Below are 24141 nucleotides of genomic sequence, written 5' to 3'. Positions count from 1 at the left end.
ATTAAATAGAAAATATACCTTCTTTTTAAATCCTTTGAACTATAGTTGACACAGGGGTGAGGGTGCCAACGCCCTACGCAGTGGAACATGTTAGTTCAACATATATATATATATATATGCATATGTGTATATATATATGCATATGTGTATATATATATGCATATGTGTATATATATATGCATATGTGTATATATATATACATATGCATATATATATATATATATATATATATATAAAATCCAAGTATTAGTGGACCCATGCAGTTCAAACAAATGTTGTTCAACAGTCAACTATAATTATAAAAAGTGATCCTTCACTGGACCACATAGAAACTTTAAAATTAGAAATTAATAACAGAAGGTTGGCAACAACAAAAATGCCATGAATATAAAAAACTAATCACTTCAAAAACAGAAATTTCTAGTCATAAGATTAATCAGTACCAGGGATGGAATGTACAACATGACTATAGTTAATGCTGCTGTGTGATGTATACAAAACTTAAGAGAGTAAAGCCTAAGAGTTCTCATCCTAAGAAACTTTTTTCTATTGTACCTGCATGAGATGACAGACGCTAACTAAACTTAACTACAGTCATCATTTCACAATGAATGTAAGTGAAGCCATCATGGGGCACACCTTCAACTTACACAGGGATGTGTGTCAAGTGTATCTCAATAAAACTGGAAAAATAATACAAATAAAGAAGAAAAAATTAATTTCAGGGTCAGAGAAGAAATCACAATGGCTCTCTTGGAAATATAAAGAAACAATCATTTATAATACCACCAAAACCCATCAACTACTTACAAATAAATCTAACAGAATGTTACATGATTTGTATGCTTTAAACTAAGAACTGCAAATAAGAAATGTGGAGGAAGACCTAAAGAGAGATATGTTCACGGATCAGAAAACTCAGTATTATTAAGATGTCAGCTCTTTTCAAACTGATCTATAGATCTATAGATCAGATACCAATCAAAATCCTAGCAAGCCTTTTTGCAGAGATTGACAAATTGATTCTAAAGTTTATGTGACAAGGCAAAGGACCTACATCATCCAAAATAATTTTGATAAATACAAAGGTAGAGGACTCGCACCATCTGATTCCAAGACTTACTATAAGGTACAGTAATCAAGATAGTGTGCTATTGGAGAGCCCAGCTGGCTCAGGTGGAAGAGCATGCAACTCTTGTTCTGAGGATTATGAGTTGGAGCCACACACTGGGTGTAGAGATTACTTTAAATAAATAAATAAAACTAAATAAAACCCCAAGGTAGTGTGCTATTCATTTAAGGACAGACACATGTATCAAAGAAATAGAACCCAGAAACAGATTTATGTAAATATGGTTAAAGGATTTTCAACAAAGACGCTAAGGTAAGTCAATGAAGAAAGGACAGTCTTTTCAACAAATGGTGTGGGACCACTGGCTAGCTAAATGCCTATCAATCCCTACCTTGTACTATACAGACAATAGCCAACTCAAAATGGATCACACAGAGCTAAATATAAAACCACAGCTATAAAACTTCTAGAAGAAAACACAGGGCAAAATCTCTGTGACCTTGGATCAGGTAAGGATTTCCTAGATAAAACAAACAAACAAACAAACAAAAACACAACCGAAAAAAGGGAAGAAAAATTGATAAACTAAATTTCATCAAAGTAAATAACTTCTACTCTCTAGAAGATACTGTAGTAAAGACACATACTGGCAGGAAATACTTGTAAACTACACATCTGATAAAGTATTTGCATCCAGAATATATAAAAAACTCAGTAACAGGAAGATCATCTTAAAAAAATGCATAAAGGATTAAAATAGGCACTTCACCAAAGAGATACAGATGACAAGCCTGTAAGACACTCATCATTAGTCATTAGGGAAAAGTAAATTAAAACTATGACGCGATACACCTATTAAAATGGCCAAGATTACAAAGCCATACAATAGAGAGTGCTAGCAAAGATAGAGAACTAGAACTCTTGCACACTGCTGGTGGGAATGTAAAATGGTACAGTCAGCATGGAAAACAGTTTGGCAGTATCTTACAAAGTTAGTAATATATTTACCACACAATCTGCCAGTTCAAGTCCTAAGTATTTACCCCAGAAATGTCTCCCAAGACCTGTACAAGAATAGCTTGATTTATAATAGCAAAAACTGGAAACAATCCAAGTGTCCCTCAACCCGTGAATGAATAAACAAATTGTGGTATGTCCATACACTGGGATACTACTTAGCAATAAGAAGGAGTGAATTACTGCCTAATGCAACAACATGAATGAATATCGAAAGCATTCTATTAAGTAAAAGAAGTCATATCCAGAAGGCTACCTACTGTATGATTCCATTTATATTCTAGGAAGGCAAAATTACAGGGACAGAAATCAGACTGGTGGTTGTTAGGAGTTGGGGGAAGGACTGACTACAGAGGAGCCTGAAGGATCTTCTGGGGTGATAAAAATGTTCTATATGTCAATTGTGCTGGTTGTTACAGAACTATATACATTTATGAGAACTCATTGACCAGTATACCTAGAAAGGTTTCTGTAAATGAATTATACCACAATAAATCTGACTTTTAAAAAATGCTTTTCAAATTAATGGCAATGAGAGCACTAGAAGACATAATTTATGGAATGTAGGCAATCTGCACTAAGAGGCAAATTAATAGCCTTAACTTCTTTCATTATAAAACAAGGATAAAAGTAAGTGTTCTAAGCCCTTGAAAAACATAAGAAAGCCACGCCTCTGCAAAGTCTAATCAGGAAAAGGGGGATACAAACACAAAGAGTAAGAAAAGATAAAGATAAAATTCCAAATACAAAATACTAAAAATTATAAAGGTTCTCTATATTGATACTAATGAATTTGAGAAGTGAATTAAATGGGCAACATCAAAACTGGTTCAAGAAGAGGTAGAAAACTTTGATAGGGCAGTATCTATGTAAATAATTGGAAATATTCTCAAAATACTATCCCTGGAAAAAGTTCCAGGTTCAGATGGGTTTATGATATCTTTTAAGCAATATCTTCAGAAGACAGAAAATTTCTGTCATAGCTGTTCACCATTCCAAAATATAGAAAGATAAAGATCCCAACTCATTTTATTAAGACAGCACCCCCCCAAACCCTTTATTCTGTCAAAGTATACAAGAAGGAAAACGACAGAAAAATCTTATCTGTAATATAGTAATATAGCTTTTCAGAACTATTCTTATAAAAACTTTTTTGTTTTTTTGAGAGAGAGTGCAAATGGTAGAGGGAAAGAGAATCTTACGCAGGCTTCATGGCCAGTGAGAAGTCTGACATAGGGCTGGACCCCACGACCCCAAGGTCACAACCAGAACTGAAACCCAGTCAGATACCCAACCAACTGAGCCACTGAGGCACCCCTTAAATAACCACTTATATAAATATGCTAGACACCATATGTATATACACTGCTTTGCTCAAATATCTTAATTATCCAGCAATCCTCTATTACCTTAGCTTAAAGGCATTTCTGTTTCTTTAAACTCCTCCCAAGATAAAAAACAAAAAGCAGACAACATACATTTCAGCAGTATAATCTCAATTCTTTGCTATTTAAAGCAGAACTCCTGTGTTTTTTATTTATTTAGTTTTTAGTTTTTATTTAAATTCCAGTTAGCTAACATACAGTGTAATATTAGTTTCTGGAATACAATTCAGTGACTCAACAGTTATATACAACACCCGGTGCTCATCCCAAGTATATTCCTAAATCCCCATCACCTATTTAACCCATCCCCTCCAACCTGTCCACCGGCCTCCTGATAACCATCAGTTTGTTCTTTATAGCTCAGAGTCTCTTGGTTTCCCTCTCCTTTTCCCCCTATGATCATTTGTTTTGTTTCTTAAATTCCACGTGAGTGAATTCATATGGTACTTGTCTTACTCTGACTGACCTATTTCGTAAAGCAGAACTCCTTTAAAAACACTTTCTAGGGGCAACTGGGTGGCTCAGTTGGTTAAACATTCAACTCCTGATTTTGGCTGAGGTCATGATTTCCTGGTCCTGAGTTCGAGCTCCACTCCACACTGAATGTGGAGCCTGCTTAAGATTCTTTCTCTCTCCCTCTACCCCTTCCCCATACTCGTTCTTTCTCTCTCTCTCAAATTAAAAAAAATCAAACAAACCTCAAACTTAAAAAAAATTAAAAAATAGGGGTGGCTGGGTGGCTCAGTAGGTTAAGCATCCAACTCTTGATTTTGGCTCATGTCATGATCTCATGGTTCATGGCTTCAAGCCCTACGACAGGCTCTCTGGTGTGTCAGCTCAGACCTTGCTTGGAATTCTCCCTCCCTCTCTCTCTGCCCCTCTTCCACCCATGTACACACATGTACTCTCTCAAAATAAATAAACAAAAAAATTAAAATAAAAAAATTTTAAAAAGCACTTTCTATATTCACTGTATTTCTCCTGTTTTTCTCTAACTAGTCTTGTGCCCACAATATTCCAATAAAACTGCTCTCATGCAGGTCATCAATGTCTTCATTATGTTAATTGCAAAGGTGAACTATCAGTCCTCCTATCTTGGAGAATACAAATACAGTGCAGTATCTCTCATGGTTGATTACAGCCTTCTTCCTATAAAATAATATTATCTTGACTTATCTCTTGCCTCACAGGCTGCTTCTTTTCAGGCTGCTTTGCTGGTTCTTTTTTGGTTCTTTCTTATTTCATCGTTCTCTCTCTCTAGGTGACTCAGTTTCATGACCTTAAATACCATCTATAAACTGATGGTCCCATATTTACAACTTCAGTTAGATCTGTTCACTAAAACTGCAATGCCCTGACATCTCCACTTAGATGTCTGACACTGTAAACTTTATTCGGTCAGAATTGAACTCTTTATCTTCAAGAAATAAGACTCCCAGAGTCTTACCCAATCCAAGTAAATTTGTTGAAGCCAAAAGCCTTGAGTCATCCTTTCTTACTCTTATACTCTATGTATAATTTGCCAGTAAATCTGTCAGCTTTGCCTTTAAAATATATCCAGAATATTACCACTTCTTGCTGCTATCTCCACTGCTCCCCTGGGTTCTGATAACCACAGTGTTTTCTAATTGGAATATTTACAATCACGTCCTAAATGTTCTGCCTGCTTCTGCCCTTGTGTCCCTACAATCTAGTCTCAACATATCTAAGCCAGAGAGAGTCTTTTAGAACAAGTATCCTAACATCCTCTGCACCCCACCCCCCATCACCCTTGTAACCACCATTTTACTGTTTTCCTAAGTTTGGCCTTTTCAGATTCCACAAAGAAGTGACATCATACAGTATTTGTCTTTTGCTGTCTAACTTGGGGGTGGGAGGATAGGACACATGTGGTTTAAGAGTACAAATTTATGAATAAATCAGTCCTAGAGATCTAACGTATCATATAGTGAATATGGACAACAATGCTGTATGAGCATCAAGCTTGTTAGGACTCAAGAACTTAATTATTCCAACCACTAAAATTAAGAAGTGATAATTATGTTATTGTGATGGGGTACAAATTATCACTACAATGACAATCATATTACAATATAGAAGTGTCCCATATTAACATGCTGTATACCTTAAATTAGCACAATGTTATATGTCAAATATATTTCAATGAAAAAATAATAACGGCTTGTGCTAAAGTCCTTCCTGACAAAGGATTCAAAGGCCCTAAATGATTTGCTACCCACTCCATCCATCTTACGCTGTATGTACAGTCACACTGACCTCACACTCATGAATGCTCTCACATCAGGACCTTTTTCTTGTTCTCACTGCTGGTAACGTTCTTCTTTCAGAGGCTCACAAAGTTGGGGTCCCTCCTTTAGTTCCTTGCTAAAGTGTCAGTTTCTTAGTAAGAGCTCCCCCGACCATCCTACATAAAACTACAACCTCCACCTTCCTCACTCACTAATCCTCTTCCCTGACTTTATTTTTCCCCACAGCATGAATCATTACCTGGCCTCTCCACAGAGCAGAAGCAAACGCAAACCTTCTCTAGAGAAATTCTTCTTTAGAAGATTCCCACACACTTCTCCAAGGAAAATGAGTAGCTTGAAGTAAAAAACAGCCAGGTATATACGGAAAAAGGGTACTACAACAGAAGGCCAATGAAAAGACCTTAGATAAGCTGGAGAGATAATTATTGGACTAAAACATGTACAGGAGAAATTATTCAGAACACAGCACAAAGAGATAAAGAGACGGAAAAAAGATAAGGAACATGGGGGATTACGAGAAGGACTAATATACATTTATTTCACTGGAGATCCAGGAGGAAAGGTGAGAGACTAGCAATATTTGCAAAAATGATAGCTGACAATTTCCCAAAAGTGTTGAAAAACACCATTCTTATGTTTCGAGAAAATCAATAGTCTAGACAGTTAAACAAAAGAAATCCACAGATGGTTCACTATGCAGAACGTCAAATTAAACAAAAATTTTAAAGCAGAAAAAAAAATTTCTTACAAAGAGTACTGCTACTCTCAGCAGTAATAATGGAAATCACTAAAGAGTAGAATGATACCCTCGAGGCTGTTTTTCTACCCCCCAAAAAAGTATCTTTCAAGATGGAGGACAAAATGAAGACATTTTCAGACAAGCAAATATTGGGAGAACTTAACACCACAGACCCTCACTAAAGGACTTTCAATCAATCAATCAATCAATCAATAACTTTTCAAAGGCAGAAGAAAAAGTATCCCAGAGAAAAGGCAGAGATGCAAGAAGAGCAAAGACAGTGGAAGGTCCAAACGATCAATGAATTTATAAAACAACAAAACAGTCTGAAAAGATAGAATTAAGACACATGACAACAATATGTAAGAATTTAAAGAAAGAGGAGTTGTGTGTGTTGTAAGGTCTTTGTAGCAGAATTAACATCTGACATATATGAAACAGATAAAGCCTAGAAGTAAAAAGATGATAATCTATCATGTAGGTACATCCCAAGGAAACTGAAGTAACTATATTAATATCAGACAAAACAGATTACAGTAAAAGATAAACTACAGAAAATTAAATAAATGAAAAGATGTTCATGCATTAGAAAGCTTAATACTGTAAACACATAATTTCTTACAAATTGATCTTTCCATTCAATGTAATCCCAATGAAATGATCAACTTTTTAAAAAAGTTTTATTTATTTATTTTGAGAGAGAGAGAGAAAGATGGGAGGGAGGGGCAGAGAGAGAGACAGAGGGAAAGAGAGAAAGAATCCCATGCAGGCTCCGCGCAGTCAGTGCAGAGCCTGACACAGGGCCTAAACTCACAGATCATGAGATCATGACCTGAGACGAAATCAAGAGTCAGAAGCTTAACCAACCAAGCCACCCAGGTGCCCCTCTCAATTTTTTTTTTTTAGGCGAAACTTGATCAGCTGCTTCTGAAACGTATATAGAATGCCAAGGGCCAATAAAGTACAAGTATCCAGAATATACAAAGAATGACTACAATCAACAGAAAAGTAATCAACACTTGCATAGCTCTGTCTCAAAAGAGGAAATCCAATGGTCAAGGATGTTCGACTTCTTAAGTAATCAGGAATTCGAAATTAAAACTACAACTTCTAAACCGGTAAAAATGTAAGGGTCTGGTAATTCTAAGTGTTGGCAAGGATGTGGACCAATAAGCACTCCCCTTATTAGGAATGTAAATTGGCTCAATCACTTTGGAACACGGTTTGACATTAACTGTAGAGCTGAAGATCTACATATTCTAGAAGTCACCAGCTTCACTCTTAAGTATCTAAAGAACGCCCTGCACATATGTGCCAGGAGATGAAGAATACTCATATCAGCACTGTTTGCAAGTGCCCCGTGTTGGAAAGAACCCACCAGGAGCAAACAAACCATGGTCCATTCATACAATGGAAAACTACACAGCAATTAAAGGGGAAAAAACATGCAACCACATGGACGAGTCTCATCAGTACAACGTTAAGCAAAAGAAATCAAAACAAAAACTAAACATTATCTTTTAGGGAAGCATAGATAGGTGGTAAAACAATAAAGAGCAAAGAAACAATTATCACAAAAAGTCAAAATAGCGGTTTCTTCCGGGTAGGTGTTTGGTGCTGACCAGGGACTACTGTGTGAGAGAAGGCCCAGGGGCCTGTGAGCCTGCAGTCTTCTATTTCCAGCTGGATGGTGGCTACCTGGTTTTCGTTTACAATTATTTAAACCATTAAATATATATTTAACATACTGTCTTGTATGTGTGATGTATCCTACAGTAAGGAGACGAATGAGAAGGAATACAGTGCTTTCACTGGGTTTGCTTCCCTACTGTAGCTGAGTACATTCTCTTCTTAGAAAGACAGTACTATTTAGTGGAAAAAGCAATAGAGGACAGAGCTCTCTTAATTAAAACCTTAATTTAGTCCTCTTAAGAAGCTCTCTTAAGCACATTAAGCCCCTCTGAACCCTAATTTGTTTCACCTCCTAAATGCAAATACTAACACCTGCCTTTATCTCTTGGGATAGTCGAGCCTACAGATCACAATATACGGAAACATGTTTAGAAAACTGCAAACAAAAAAACAAATTAACCCGGCAGCTTAGCTTAATGATCTGAAATCCAAAGGTTTCTGTTGCACTGCAGTGATGATAACACCAAAAGATAATAAAATCCATGAAAATAAAGGTTACATTCCAACAATCTTCCATTTCACTTCAAATAGCATTTTTTAGAAAATGGTGCATCTGTTAACAGTAGTGAATAAACAAATTGGGTTGTTTTGAGAAAAAATATAAAACATTATCTTAACCTAAACAATGCTATAAAAGATGCCACATTAAAGGTCTAGAGGGGCACCTGGGTGGCTCAGTCGGTTAAGCATCCGACTTCAGCTCAGGGCATGATCACACAGTTCGTGGGTTCGAGCCCCACGTCGGGCTCTGTGCTGACAGGCAGTTCAGAGCCTGAAGCCTGTTTCAGATTCTTTGTCTTCCTCTGTCTCTGACCTCCCCTGCTCATGCTGTCTCTCTCTCTCTCTCTCTCAGAAATAAGTAAAACATTAAAAAAAAAAAAAGAAAAAAAGGTCTAGAGATTGACTGGGGTGCCTGGGTGGCTCAATCCATTAAGTTTCTGATTCCTGATCTCGGCTCAGGTCATGATCTCCCGGTTCATGGGATGAAGCCCTGCATCAGGCTCTGTGCTGGTGGTGTGGAGCCTGCAGAGGATTTTCTCTTTCTCTTTTTCTCTTTCTCTCTCTCTCTCCCTCTTCCCTGCTCTCTCTCTTGCTCTCAAAATAAGTAAATAAACCTTTAAAAATAAATAAAAGTCTAAAGATTGAGACCTGCTCCTGTAGTTATAAAAGAAAACTTAAGAATGTCCTTCCTCTCCATAAAAAGGAAAAATATACTTTGCTAAGTTACACTTCCAGTACCTTCTCCCTAATAAATCACAGCCGGCACCCAATTTTTCTCCCTAAAGTGAGTAAAGGAGACAGGAATTAAATAAGTGATTTAACTGGGCTTCTTGTGTGGCCTTAGTGCTGCTATGGGAAAAGTAACAGGAAACTGAGAGACAAAGTCTAACTCACTATAACAACTTAATGCACTAAAGGATAAAAGTTTTAGGTATTTATTTTGCCCCTATTAAAAAAAAAAACTTCTGTCATAAATATCAATGCTGTTCGTTTTTTTTTTTTTTTTTTTTATTTCTAGGAGAGAGAGAGAGAGAGAGAGACAGCGCGAGCAGGGGAGGGTCGGAGAGAGAGGGAGTCACAGACTGAAACAGGCTCCAGACTCTGAGCCGGCAGTCAGCACAGAGCCCGACGCGGGGCTCAAACCCACGAACTGTGAGATCATGACCTAAGCGAAAGTCGGACGCTTAACCGACTAAGCCACCCAGGCGCCCCTCAATGCTGTTCTTAAATTTTCTTTCAAATCCAAACATTTAAAAGATGACAAAGGTGATACAAAAATGTAGAGTAAAACAATTTATGACAATGTTGCATTATTTCTCTACATAAAATATTAATGTTCAAAGTTCTACATACCTGAATATTTTCCCTACTCCAAGTGTGTGGTGTTTTATTTGCAAGTAATTTCAGATCTTGTATAGCAAGTCTCTTTACTGCCTTCCTAGGGTCTTTCTTCAAATACTGCAGTAGAAGCTGGATCTATGAAAGAAAAGTCATTCCTGAACAATACCGCCACTGAAATTATCATTAGGGATGTAACTGAAGCTTTTAGATTTGAGACAGAACTCATTTCACGTTGCAGCCTGGTCATTTATTAGCTATGGGTCCATGTTTGGGCCAGTTTCTCCTTGTGCATAAAAATACACTCATAATCCTTTAACTTGTAAGATTCTAGCACGGGACCTGGCCTTTTCTTTGCTGCCAAACCCATGCTCTGCCAAGTGCCCCCACTTCTGCTTCATTTTCTTAAAGGGCTCCCCAGAATTAGTACTTTGAATACAGAAAAGAAAAAAAGCAAACAAAAGGAAGTTAAAGTAATCTTTATCAGAGAAAGAGATTTTAATATTATCAAAACTTAGGGGTTACTTAATTTTTTTTTGGTTTATGCTTAATAGGCAAGTTTACCGAAGAAAAGGCAGTTTAAAGAAAACAGAAATTACCTGCTTAGGTGTATCAACCAAAGATGAAGCAGCGAGCAGAGTAAAAGTGTGCAAGGAAACAATCACCATTTTGGTGGAGGGGTAGGATGTGACCAGCTGCTGTAGAAGCTGCCGTGCGCTGGACGCCAAGATTGCATCGTGGTGCATGTGCTGAAGGATGGGGATTAACTTCAGCTTCAAGTCAACGGGTGTGGCTAACCCTGGGCACACAAGGGGTCATCAGAGACAGGTTTCTGATTATCATCCTCGATACTAGTTCACATTTAAAAGGTCTGATTCACTTAGCAAAAATGACCATTTAAAAACAAATAGTATACGGTTATGTTTATGACGTTAAAGATAATTATACTAGAGCTAACCCAATTAAGTTGAATAGTTCTCTTCCAAAGCATTTATCTTAACATTGATTTTTTGGTGAGTATGAAACTACATGCGGACAGTAGAAAACGCCTTTAAAAGGCATAGCAGAAAGCAAAGTTCATTATTTGCTGTTTATGTCATCCCATAGCATACTAAAAAGATACATGCATACAGGCACATATACACACATATTCAATGGCTACAATTTAATTATATTTACAGTTTAAAATTTTTCCTTCTATTTGCAGTTTTAGTTTTTTCCTTCAACACTAATATCTGGATGCAAACAGACTGTGTGGACGGGTTCTGAAGTTCTCTGAACTTGGTGTGGCATGGCAATGCCTTTTTTACCTCCTGCACAGCAGGGATTCCATGAGAATTAAGTCCAGTGTATCTTTTGCTCTCAACACTGTAGCTACGCAAAAACACCTTTTCTTCTGCAGCATAGCTTTGTGATGATAAAGAACAAAAACCTGTCCATCATAATTCACCGCACATATGCCAAAAGCTATTTCATACTCTGCAGAACACTGTTTTCCCATTGTGAGTTACTGTTAGCGGGAATATATAAGAACATTCCAACATCCTATGGTTACTTACATCAACAAACTCCCTTACTATCTGGCCTCTATTTAGGTCTGGCCAAAGCAGAGATCCCCAGGAGATAGGGGGGAGAAAAATGAGGTCAGAGTATGGACTCCCTGGTTTTCTATTAGCCATATCATGCTTATGTTATTAATATTTTGATCCTTACAGTACCAAATGTATTTGACATTGCTGGCCATTCTGTCTTTGAAACTCTTCTCTAAGGCATGCTCTTCCTGGCTTTTGTCCTTCCTCTGGCTATTCCTTCTCAATCTCTTTGTATTCATCTCTTTTATCCACACTGTAATTTCTGGTATTCTTTGGGGTTGGTAATACGTTTTGTTCTCACCCTCAGTTCTTTCCCTGAGTGAGGCGATATTATCCCATGGCTTCCATTATCAGCTATGTGCTAAAGACTACCTCCTCCTACACCTCCGCCTTGCACCTGAACTTCAGATACATAAATCCCATTACCTCCTGGTCACTTCCACTGGGATGTCCGGTCAGAAGCATTTTGTACTTAACTGGGCCCAGAGAATTTTGGATCTTCACCACAAAACTGACCCTCTAAAAATTCTTCCCATTTTAGTATATGACAGGCCCATCACTATAGAGCCTTTCTTGATTCTCTTACTTGTCTCACACCCCACATCCAAATTTATTAGCAAACCCTGTTGATTTTGTCTTTAAAATATACTTCAAATCTGATCATGCCATTCTGCTCCCATTGCAGTCACTGTGGCCTCCTTCCACCACCATCTCCTGACTGGATTACTGCAAAGGTCTCCTAAGTATTCTCCCTACTGACGCCTTTCCCCATGGCAGACTCCTGTCTTGTATCTCCCCTCCTTCCTCTGCAAACCTCTGTTCAACCCAGCAGCCAGTGGAATTCCTCATGTTGACAGACATGTTTACTGGCTTAGGGACGTTCAGGATGCTTTACTTTGCAGAAACACAAGCCATTTAAAATTAAACGTTAAGGATACTTCATTCCTAAAACTCCCCTGCCATTTCCCTACCCTGGGCTCCAGCCTTCCTCCACTCCCTCTCCTGTGCGTTTTTCCCTCTTTCTCTTTCAACACCCTAGTTCCTGTTCTTTTGCTTTAATTTTTTTTTTTGGATAAAACTTAAGAAACAATAATGAATCTTATGTGTGCAAACTAGTGGGTTTCTACACGTGGATACACCCAAATAACTATTACCCAGGTACACACAACACTCCCGCCCTGCATGAGGGTCACCAGCATAGCTTCCACCCACTTCCTTGCTGTTTGCCGGCTGTCTGAGGTTAGCCAGTGAAGAGCCCAGCAGGGTACGGGAAGGAGCAGGACGTCAGAGTACTTATTCCCTGGGTCCCTCTCCACAGGGTCATATCAGGTGATACCACATTGAAGGTCAATGTTTCAAAGTGGCCCTCTTAACATGACTCCAAACTTCCGGTAAACACTCCCTCTCTTCACCTTTGGGTGCAGGACTACATTATCCTCTACAGTTCATCCTGCCCACACCTTTGTAAATTGTTCCTTCCTTAAGCCCTCCTTGGATTATTTTAATTCAAGTGTGACATCTGTTTTTTGCTGAGTTCTTGTTGACAGAGCAAGTGTTTGATAAAAACTACTCAATGAATGAGTGATGCTTCCTTTTAATGGTAGCATTCTGCAGAAAAGCCCTTTTCTGACAGTGAGAAAAAAAGGACAAAGGAATAAAGGAGAACAGGACAAAGCTCAACCATTGTATTTTGGTCTTCAGATAATTTTAATGCGGCTCCATTTCCTTTTCTGTAAAAGAGACATAATAGCATTACCTATTGACATCTGCCAAGTTGCACAACTCAAAGGAACGCCCTTAGAAAAACAAAGAGGAGGTGGCGCTGTCTAGAGCTGTGCAGCGCTGGAGCCCCAAAGCCCCCTTTAGCAAACAGCATGAGACTAAACGGGGCTAATATAGGCATAATATGCAAGATGAGATTAGAAAACGAGGGCCTTGTAGGCCATGGTAAGGAAGCTGTATTTGAGTTTAGTTGCAGCTGGAAGACACGAGAGGAACATTAACGGAGTATGGTACGAGCCCCAGAACTGCTGACAGCCCTCCGCTCCCCAGATCAGACTGCTCTTCCCCTAAATATCTGCATCTCTCATGTAAGTATCACTCCATCCACGGCTTTCCTTGATCAGCATATACAAAATATAAAGCACCCCCTTCCACCCTGGAGTGTGGACTCTACTCTGGGAGCTCCCTATCCTTACCTCGCTTTTTCTCCATATCAACTGTTACATCGAATTTTTCTATCGCCACCTCTCCACCCACTTCTGCCACTAGAATGTAGGTTACAGGAGGGCAAGGACTTTGTCTTGTTCTTTACTACATCCTAGGCACCAAGAACAACTCTGACATTTAGAAGACCCTTAATAAATATTATTTAAATGAATAAGTGAATGAATGGTGATGACGACACAGTAAGTACTTAATAAATGGTAGCAGCTATTATTAATACAAATCCCAGTAAATCACTTCATAAAACTAAATGAAGCACACATACCTTGAATCATTTCACTGATTTTGTTACAGATTCCTACAGCAAAATCCCTTTGAAAAAAGAGATAACAGCAAAAACTTTAAAACCAAGAAAAATTACATTTGCTGAAGTTTTCTAAGAACCTAAAGAGAACATAATCAACACAATACTTCAAATCGTAATGAGTATTCTAAGGGTCAGGTACTGGGGGTGGGGTAAGAACTGCAACTGACACCTAAACTCCCACCAGTGAATGGCTTTGTCAACACCATTTTCAAGTGGTGTTCAAGGAAAGATGCTCTGATTTACAAGTGCTGCATTCTGCGCAACTCAGTTCCACTGTCTACAACATTTGAGGTCATTATCTCAGTTCGCAATGTTTTAGGATATACTTTCAATTATGAAAAGCTTTTAATACCATAAACTGATTATATAAGAAATAAAATATATTTTAAATATCCTAAGTTTTAGATGTGGTAGGAAATATGGGCAGAATCTTACCAAGAGCTAAATTATTTAAAGTTAACTACCTATTTTTTTAAAATTATATACAAGTAAAGTGTTTTCCAAGGGGCTGCTTTTGATTCTGTCTCAACAAAAAAATATCACTGAGTGTTGCAAAAGTTATTAATAACATGAATATTTGGGATAGGACATTACATCATATGAAATATGATACAGATAATATGATCAAGCTTGGCTCATTTAGCCATGATAAATGAGATGCTAAGGCATAAAATACTTCCCTTCTGCAGTTCAATGGATGTCTATATAAAATATTCCCTGCCATTAAGATATTTGCCATTTTAAATTTCATTCTGTCATAAGCGAACAGTGTTTTCCAGAGGCTACCTGATGTATTATGACACCATCTCTTGACAGCTAATGGAATGTATAATTGTGCATTCTTGTGTTTTCTAGAATTTTCCAAGGTAGTAGGTTTCGTGTATACATTTTCTGAGATTAACTCAGTTTGTACTCAATTCTTCTGTGCTCTTACTATATTTGACCATATCTTTTTTGTTTTAACGTTCATTTATTTTTGAGAGAGAGAAAGACAGACAGACAGAGCATGAGGCTGGAAGTGGCAGAGAGAGACACACACAGAATCCAAAGCAGGCTCCTGGCTTTGAGCTGTCAGCACAGAGCCTGATGCGGGGCTCGAACTCATGAACCTTGAGATCATGACCTGAGCCAAAGCCAGATGCTTAACCAACTGAGCCACCCAGGGGCCCCTTGACTCTGTTATTATCTTTAGAACCTCATTATCATCTATCATTATTTTGAAACCCTGAGGTTTTCCTTATGTTTGCAAAGACACATAACAGGAAGTACACATTGTCATGGTTTGCATTAAATTTTGAAAGATTTTTTAAAATTTTATCTGAAGTTGCCTTTGTTTTAGAATTTAACAATATTTTACTCCAAAGTAAAATAAAGCTTATTTGCAAGGTCTTTTTTTATAATTAAAAAGAATCACTGGCCAGGCAGAGATGAGAAGACCTGTTTTCTCAACACACAGTTGTACTGTCTAGGTCTGAAAAAAGCTAAAGCTGACATCAGAGAGTTTTCTAATTTGTGGAAAGAAAGAATCCATTCTAAAGGAAAGCAAAACTGTAAATTAAAAAATATGACTAAAGCCATCCTTAATGTTTTAGATGTTTATGATTTAACTTATCGTGCCTCAGGATATAAAACATTCAAAATGTATCATGGTACCAGTTAACTTGTGGCTTCATTTTCAAACTATTCAGAATTTTTAAAAAAGACTATTTTAAATGGGCTCTTTAAAAGCAAAATATTGATTTTTAAACTAGAAATGAGAACACGGTAAGTTATCATAATGTGTTGGCTGGAGAAGTACACCTGACCTAAGAGGCATGTGCAACTGAGCACTGACAATGCTGAAAACCTGGATGAAAGTCAGTAAAAGAAGTCAAGGCACTGCCACTTTTCAACATTAGGTAACTTATCACATAAAAGATTTAGCTGCAAACATGAAGACTGCACAGATCAACAGACATGGCGAAACATGCTCTTCTGGTTCTATCAGCACCACTTAATCATGAAACATCATCTTTTGTGTAAATTCTGAGCAATAAGTACCATTTGTGATGAGATTTTCAAAGTAACTTTATTTTTTTAATCTCCTGGTTTTTCTGGAACACCAATGCTGCTTTCTTCACCACTGGTACCAAAGCAATGAGAGAAACTGCTGGCACCTCGGCAAGAATCAAGACGGCGTCACTAAATTGAACTATGGTCATCAGACTGCTGACCGCTATGCACTCACGTTAAAAGGAAGAAAGGAAGCCAGATGCTCTTACAAGTGTCCTTGATAAAACAGTGAAAATTACTAACGTTACTGAATTTCAACCCTTGAACAAGTCTTTTTAATATTCTTGGACAAAATGGAAGGCACACATCAAGTACATAGTGGTTGTCTCCAGGAAAAGTCCGAGACTATTGTTTGAGTTACGATATGAATTAGCTTTTTTTTTTTTTTTTTTTTTTTATGAAACTTCACGGTTATTCAGACTTGGCTACTTGGCAAACATTTTCTCAAAAGATGAATAAAGCCAGCTTGTAAATTCACAAAAACTAACACGGGAAAACTTTTTGCCAATCTGATCTTCTAAGTAAAAATCAGGATTTCAGAAAACTTGCAACTATGGCCATGAGCTTGACAGCTTAATGTTTAAAGACTTCCCTGATGTGATCGGCGGTGAGAGTAACAAATGTGAACCTCTGATATGATACAGTGAGATGGGTCAACATTAAGATGATGTGGGTGAGAGTAACAAATGTGAACCTCTGATATGATACAGTGAGATGGGTCAACATTAAGATGATGTGTGTGCATGATGCAGTGAACCAATACTTTCCAAAAGACAATGCATAAATTATAGAACCATACATGGGTAAGAGATTCCAATGGATTTCAATGTGATATAGCACAAGTTCATGGATATGTTTTAGAGCCCACACTGAAGTTAACCTTTAAGAAACCACACTTGTCTGGTTTTGGTATAGCATCAGAGAAAAATATCCATAATTTTACCTATGAAGCTTTTAAAAATATTCCTTTCTTTTCCAACTATATATGTATGAGGTTGGATTTTTTTCATATACTTTAACCAAAATAACATTGCCAGAAGAAATGTTGAGTACAGAAACAGATCTATGATTCCAGCCAGACATTAAAGAGATTTGTAAAAAATGTAAAATAATGCTACTTATATGACAAAACTGCCTTTTTATTTTGAATAATAATTATTTTCATAGCAGTATATTTACATTAACATCTTTAGAGAATTGTTATTTTAAAAATGAGTAAGTTTTTTAAAAATTTAGACATTTAAATTTTTAACATTGTAAATATTAATCACTATAGTCCACATAAACAAAAAAGCTCTTTGAGGACCTCAACGATGCTTGAAAAGTGTAAAGAGATTCTGATACCAAATAATTTGAAAACTATGGTTCTAAGATATCAGCTTCACATTTGATAAGAAAAATTTAAGTTATAAATGTTTTTAAGGTATAAGGTTAAAAGGTGTATCAGGTCCATATAGACAACTCATTCACATTTCAGAATGCTCTCATACTTGCTATCCCTTCTTCTTAGAATATTCCTCCTCTCACTTGCTGCCTCTTCATCACCCAGTTTCAGCTCAAAAGTCATTTATCAGAGAGGATTTCCCTGATCTCCCTACTTAAAGCAGGTCATTCAGGTCATTATCACAATAATGAAATAATTTATCACAAAATTGTTTTATTTTTTCATAACATTAACACACATCTGATAAGGGCCAGGATCTTCTCTACCCCTGTATTCCTGGGTACTTACAAGCATTTCTTCACTAACTATGTAACTTTTACACAACTCAAAATTTGAAAATCTGTTATGGGCCTTTAGCCTTTAGGGTCAATGAACTGCAAATTAGAAGGCTGCAATCTTTCTTTTTTGTCTAGTAATACTTTTTAAAGTTCTTAATGTCAACATCAAGAACATATATTAAGAATATATAGTTTCATATGGTAATAAGACTATAAACAGAATCATAAGATTTTCTAGGCTCCCCCCCCTCCGCCCCAAAAGTCAGATCTCACAACACTGCACCTACATTCCTGCGCTGTCACAATCAGCTGGGGCCAAGGGGCAAGCAGCTACCACTTCTTGAAGGCAAGTACACTATTCAGTTCAGCACAGTGGCCACAAGAGGGCACCACTCTCACTGACAATGCTTCCTCAGTCTCCAACTTCTGCTTTGTGACCTGGTGACTAGCTTTTTAAATACATAAAATCTTAATTTTTTTTAGAACAAGTGAGATGTGATTGTGATAGGAGGCAGGGGGAGAACAGTATTAAATAAATTCTTAGGGTCTTATTTGGCCAGCTGCTCTAATTTGTTTAAGATCCAAAATTGATAAAGAGAGATACTAAGACAAAAACCCATCAGTACTGGTTGAAGTATCTGATCTCAAGCCAGGTCGGGCATCATTTCAGAAGAAGAGGTAAATGCTAATCTCAAAAAGATACAGTTCATTATACAACTTTACACTCTGATACATTCTGATAACCCCTTTAGCCTTTCCTACTGTGCTAATTTGGTATTTTTAAACATCACAAATTCTACTGAAACCTCTTATTGGAACCTCTTACATTAAAAACTGCTTCAACATAAACTTAATTTAAATGTTTACTGGTCATCAATTCTATAAACAAAGAATCATGTTTCATGTTACTTGGTCTTAATCTTTTCCAAAAGAGATCAGAAATTTCATACCTGGTAAACATAGCTTCTGATTATAACACAAGAGAAAATCTGAAGTAAAAATGATTCTCATTAAATCAAATATAATTACTAAATTACAAATTTTTCATCTAAATTTAGGAACTAATTTTAGAAAACTATTTTTGGAGCTACAGAAAGTAGCAAATTTACTCAGGTAGATTATAAAGTACAGGCACCTTGTCAGTGGTAATCAGATAACTATTCACTAGATATAATTCCTATCCAATAAAAATAATTTTTAAAAAGTTCTTTCAATAGTAATGACTCCTGATAAGAAAAAAAATGCCAGTTTTCAAAAGCACAAATAGGAATTGTATTTACTCAGATATTTCTCTTCCTCAATTACTGCCACACGTACTAATTTTAAGCAGTACATTAAAAATTACATGCTTTCTATTCTCCATTCTCCTTTCCAAAGAATAATCCTGTGATTCTGAAGGTTTGATAGGAGCAGCTGAAGAGGCGAATACTCATATAACTAAACTGTGAATAAAGAAAGGTGGTGATTAACTATTTCAAGTTTTATCCAAATTTAGCAGAGATTCTTAATTGGAAATGCTATTTTTTTAATTTAAAAAATACCATCATTCACCTGATTATAAAGTCCAAACCTGCTCCTGATGGTATATATGGAAATGTATAAAAAGGAAAATTAAAATAAGATACCAACTTAATCACCCAGAGACAATATTTTGATATATACATCCTTTGTCTTTTTTCTATTCCATCAATACAAATACATGTTTCTTGAAAAAATATATTCTATACTACCTCATAAGCTATGATGTAATGTTTTCAAATACATTTCTAAAATATATTTGTTAAGAACTAATATAATACTTCATTGTATGATAATATTTATCTAAGAACACTGGTAAGAAGTTAGGTTGCTACTAATCTTGTTTTTATAATATTGCAACTAGCATCCTTGCAAATAATTACCAGTACACATTCCTGATTCCTCAGGAAAAGTTCTCAGAAGTGGATTTTATCAGTCCACTTAAGGGGAAAAAGGCTGGACATATTTAAGGCAAAAGGCATATGACCAAAATGCCCTCCAGAAAGCAACACTGCTTTTGATTATCAGCCATATATTTTTAGAGATAGTAATCAAACAAGTCAAACAGAGTAATACAATCATGGTCAATACAGCATCGAAAATAATAAAAAATCATTCTGCAAGATAATAATGTAGGATATGACATCCCAAATAGGTTAAACCTGGTTTCAGCTCAAGTGACTATCTCTGTCAAACTGTGCACAGCTCTAATGCCAAAGAGCTAACCTTGAGGAGACAATGGGAAAGCAGCAACGGAGCACCAGAGCCATGTATGTTTGGGGAGGGTGCCTCAGTGGACAGAACTTCTGCTCCTCAATGAAGCCCTCCCTAACTACTCCACTGTCCTTCCAGAAATTCTTATGTTAGGGCCAACATTTGTACTTTGTTGTTTTATGTACTGAAGTTCTGTTTCCCCAACAGGATGTAACCCTCTTGGAAAATACACCTTGCCATTTACATTTTTCTCTGGTTATATACAGTGATGAGTTATTCCTTCAAAACCTCTTCTTGGGAAGCCAAATTATTAAAAGACCAATGCTTACTTTGACTGTGCAGAAAAGTTTGCAGCAGCAAAAACAGCAGCTTCAACTTCTACGTTATCGTGTGAATCCAGACTCTGCCGGATACTATGATGAGCATTCTTTCTCTCAGGAATTATTGATGCCAGACTTCCCAACATCCTACAGAGAAAGAGAAACCCAAAAAGGATACAAATACAGTAAGGTAAAAATCAAGAGAGGAAGAAGGAAGGCAAAGCTAGATATCAAAATTAAAATTTGTAGGTAATTTCTTCAATCTCAGGTTAATAAAGCATCAATTTTTAGGAATCAAGCAGTGTCTCAAATTCTAAATAGTTTTCCATATTCCAATATCTCAGAAAATTTAACATGGCTTATCTACCATGTTTGCTTTCATAAGCAAAATTTAAAATCATCATCCTGAAGTACATCCGAAGTACAAAGTAGAGCCCAGAAACTTTTGAATTATTATAGCATCCAAAATATCAATTTTCCAATGTTTTGTAAATAAGTCCATTTTGGCAGAGCAACAATATTGCTATTAAGCAGAATCACAAATAAGAAAAGATTCCCAGTCTTTTTTCCCACATCGGTAAATACTGATACCATGATTTTCAAATTTGTCTTCAACATCAAGAGAAAAGAGGTAGAAAAAGCTCCCTGGGGCTCATATCAAATCAGCAAGGGTGAGGAAGGTAGAGTCTGGAAAAAATACAGTCTACTTTATAATAAATTAAATTTAGAAAAGGAAAAAAAAATCTATTGTTTGTAACATAAACTACAGAAGGTAAAGCCTGAAAGATGTTTTCAGCAGAAAGGCACGGATTTTTGAGAGCTGAAAACACTGCAATGAATGAAACGGAGCTCCTATAGGGGCAACCTTTCTCTAAGTCAATGTCTTAAGAAACTTTCCAACCTGACATGTTATCAGTATCTTATGGAGATTTGATTAGACAGAAGTATTAGAGTTTATACAAAATACTAAAATGGACTAATATGTAATTTGTATTTAATTTGAAAATAAAGTTTCAAAATTACAGAAGTTATTCTTCAAAAGAAATAAACAACTTGTAAAATATTTTATACAAGAGATTAGAGTAGCCCACTATTGACACATTTTGATTAACAGCCTGTTACTATTTAAATATAAAAGGGCAAAACAAGCATAATCTCATTGGTCACTACTTTCTGAAGACATTTCTGGTAATATTATATAAGTAACTTATAGCACTACATTTCAAATATTATAAATACTTTCTAGCTTCTTCTTCTTCCAATTGCTTTAATTAATGTCTAGATTTTTTAAAAATATTTTTGAGTGGGAAAGAGAGAGCAAGAGAGAGAATTCTGAGAGGGAGAGAGAGAGTGAGAGAGAGAATCCCAAGCAAGCCCTGCACTGTCAGTGCAGAGCCTGACTCGGGGCTCGAACTCACAAACCGTGAGATCATGACCTGAGCAGAAATCAAGAGTCGGATACTTAACCAACTGAGCTACCCAGGTGCCCCTGTTTTAATTGGGAAGACTAAAGTATTGGGTAAAAAAAGAAAACATCTTTAAAATATCATCTCTTCCTTGTCCTTTCTCCCTTTTAAATCATTCTGACTCTAAAAACTCCTTAGTGTTTGAGAGACATCACTTTTTGCTTTTCTTCATGTGTTTAATCTTATTAATACCTTCTTGTAGAAAACAGCCTCCTTGAGATCACTATTCCCACTTTATGTTCCTTAAAACACACAACAAACTTTCTATTCAACGGGTACTCAGAGTACCTAATGTTGATCTATCATTTATCAGCCCATCTTTTCTTTGTAGGCTTTTATCTCCTTAACAGACTCGTTTTTCAGTTTTTCATCATGCTATTACCATGGGTCTCAATGAAAAACCATGTTTCTCTAAAATGTGAAGCTCCTTTCTGTATTATATCTTTTTCTTTACGAAAAAAAAGTATTGTAGTCAAGCATTTAATGACAGAAGGAATGAATATATAATCACTAATATGTTTCCTATTTTTTCAAAGATTTTTAATAGCCAAGGTCTTTACATTTCTATGGTGACTAAAAACTTTTTTTTTTTTTTTTGCATGTGTTACATTTTACCACATAGGAAATAAGTGAATCCATTAGGGAGGGTATAATTTTTCTTGTTTTACAGCAGGAAAAGTGATTTATGAAATGTCAGTGCATCAGAATGTGAGTTGGGGCCTGAACTCTACGCACACAGCCAAGCTTCTCTTCAGCTGAGCAGGCCACTGCTTCCAAATGGGAGTTTCAAAATGCTGACATCTTTTTTTTCTTTTTTAATTACAACAGTACTTAAATTACCTTTCAATTTTAAAAGCAGAATATTTTGAAGTCCTCGTGGTATAAAATAAAAGCATATGTACAGTGGTTAGTGGCGATGGTGTAAGCACACTCACAGCCTACTCACTTGGTTTCGCGCTGCCAGCATCTGGGGTGGTTTTGACAGTTACCCGGTTTGGAACTATCTTTATTCTGAAGCATACATTATTTTAGTTACAGACAGAAAATGTAAGAAATGATAATGTTGAGACATAACTTAATAAAGAGTATAAAAAATGGTAGTAATTCTGTTCATGGTGTTCAGGCCCTAAAAGAAGTTTCTGTCTATTCTTAAATATGATACATAAACCATGTATCTGACAAAGGACTGGTATTGAGAATATATTAAGAAATCCTACGATTCTGTAATAAAAAGACAGGTAACATAATAAAATCTAAACAATCTAATGAAAGAAAATGGGCTGATGATTTGAACAGATACTCCCCAAAAAGAGATATAAAAAGTGTTGTCAAAAGGTACATGAGAAAAAGCTCAACATCATTACCATTAGGGAAATGCAAATCAAAAAACCACTATACACCCATCAGAATGGCTAAAATGTAGAAGACAGACAACACCAAAGGTTGGCAAGAGGTTGAAGCAACTAGAACTCACATACTGTTGGTCAGAATATAATATGGTTAAAACCACTTTGGAAGAAGTTTCTTATAAAATTAAATATGCACCAACCCTATGATTCAGCAATTTCACTCCTAAGTATATATTTGTCAGAAAGGAGGCATGTTCACAACAGGTCTTGTACAAGAAGGTTCACAGCAGCTTTACTTATAATAGCTGCAAATTGGAAACAGCCTAAGTGTTCATCAGTAAGGGAACAAATAAACTTATAATCACAGAATGGAAAAGTACTCAGAAATAAAAAGTAACAAATTAGTGACATACAAAATGTATTAATATCAAAAAACTAAAAGGAGCCTTACACAAAAGGATACCCACTTTATGAGGCCACTTATATGACATCTGAAAACAGACAAAAACTTATCTAGGTAACAGGAAAAATGTAGGCCAGTAGAGGCCTCTGGGGAGGTGGACGAAGGAAGTGAGCAGGATGGGGCATAAGAGTATATTCTGGAGTTAAGTTCTGTATCTTGATAGCAGCTGGGAGTTACTTGAAGCATCTGTCAGTACTCAGTAAATTAACTGACATTAAAGAACCAGATAACCCTGTAAACAAACTGAACTCTAGCTAATGATACCCATGCTAAAGTATCCACAGGAAAGTTTACAGTCTGTAATTTACTAGGAAATTCATTAGAAAAAATTTTTTGCTCTTTTGTTATAAGTTATAATAAAATGTTAATGGAAAAGAAAAGAACCTACATTTTAATAT

The 24141-nt window shown here is 36.4% G+C and overlaps 1 protein-coding gene across 1 annotated transcript in view; it reads right to left on the bottom strand.

Annotated features, from left to right (window-relative positions):
- INTS7 (integrator complex subunit 7) overlaps positions 1-24141 on the bottom strand; it is an 87057-nt gene that overhangs the window by 46362 nt on the left and 16554 nt on the right. The window contains exons 4-7 of the mRNA XM_039230100.1: positions 20475-20612; positions 14098-14144; positions 10614-10813; positions 10030-10152 (exon numbers count right to left, since the gene is read on the bottom strand). Of these exons, the coding sequence (XP_039086031.1) occupies positions 10030-10152; positions 10614-10813; positions 14098-14144; positions 20475-20612 (508 nt within the window). The remainder of the gene's footprint in view (positions 1-10029; positions 10153-10613; positions 10814-14097; positions 14145-20474; positions 20613-24141) is intronic.

Source organism: Hyaena hyaena, unplaced genomic scaffold (genome assembly GCF_003009895.1).
Source record: "Hyaena hyaena isolate Hyena2069 unplaced genomic scaffold, ASM300989v1 scaffold_43, whole genome shotgun sequence".
Classification (NCBI taxonomy): Eukaryota; Metazoa; Chordata; class Mammalia; order Carnivora; family Hyaenidae; genus Hyaena; species Hyaena hyaena.
The sequence above is the reverse complement of the archived record's forward strand: the minus strand, read 5'-3'. Positions and strand labels throughout refer to the sequence as shown.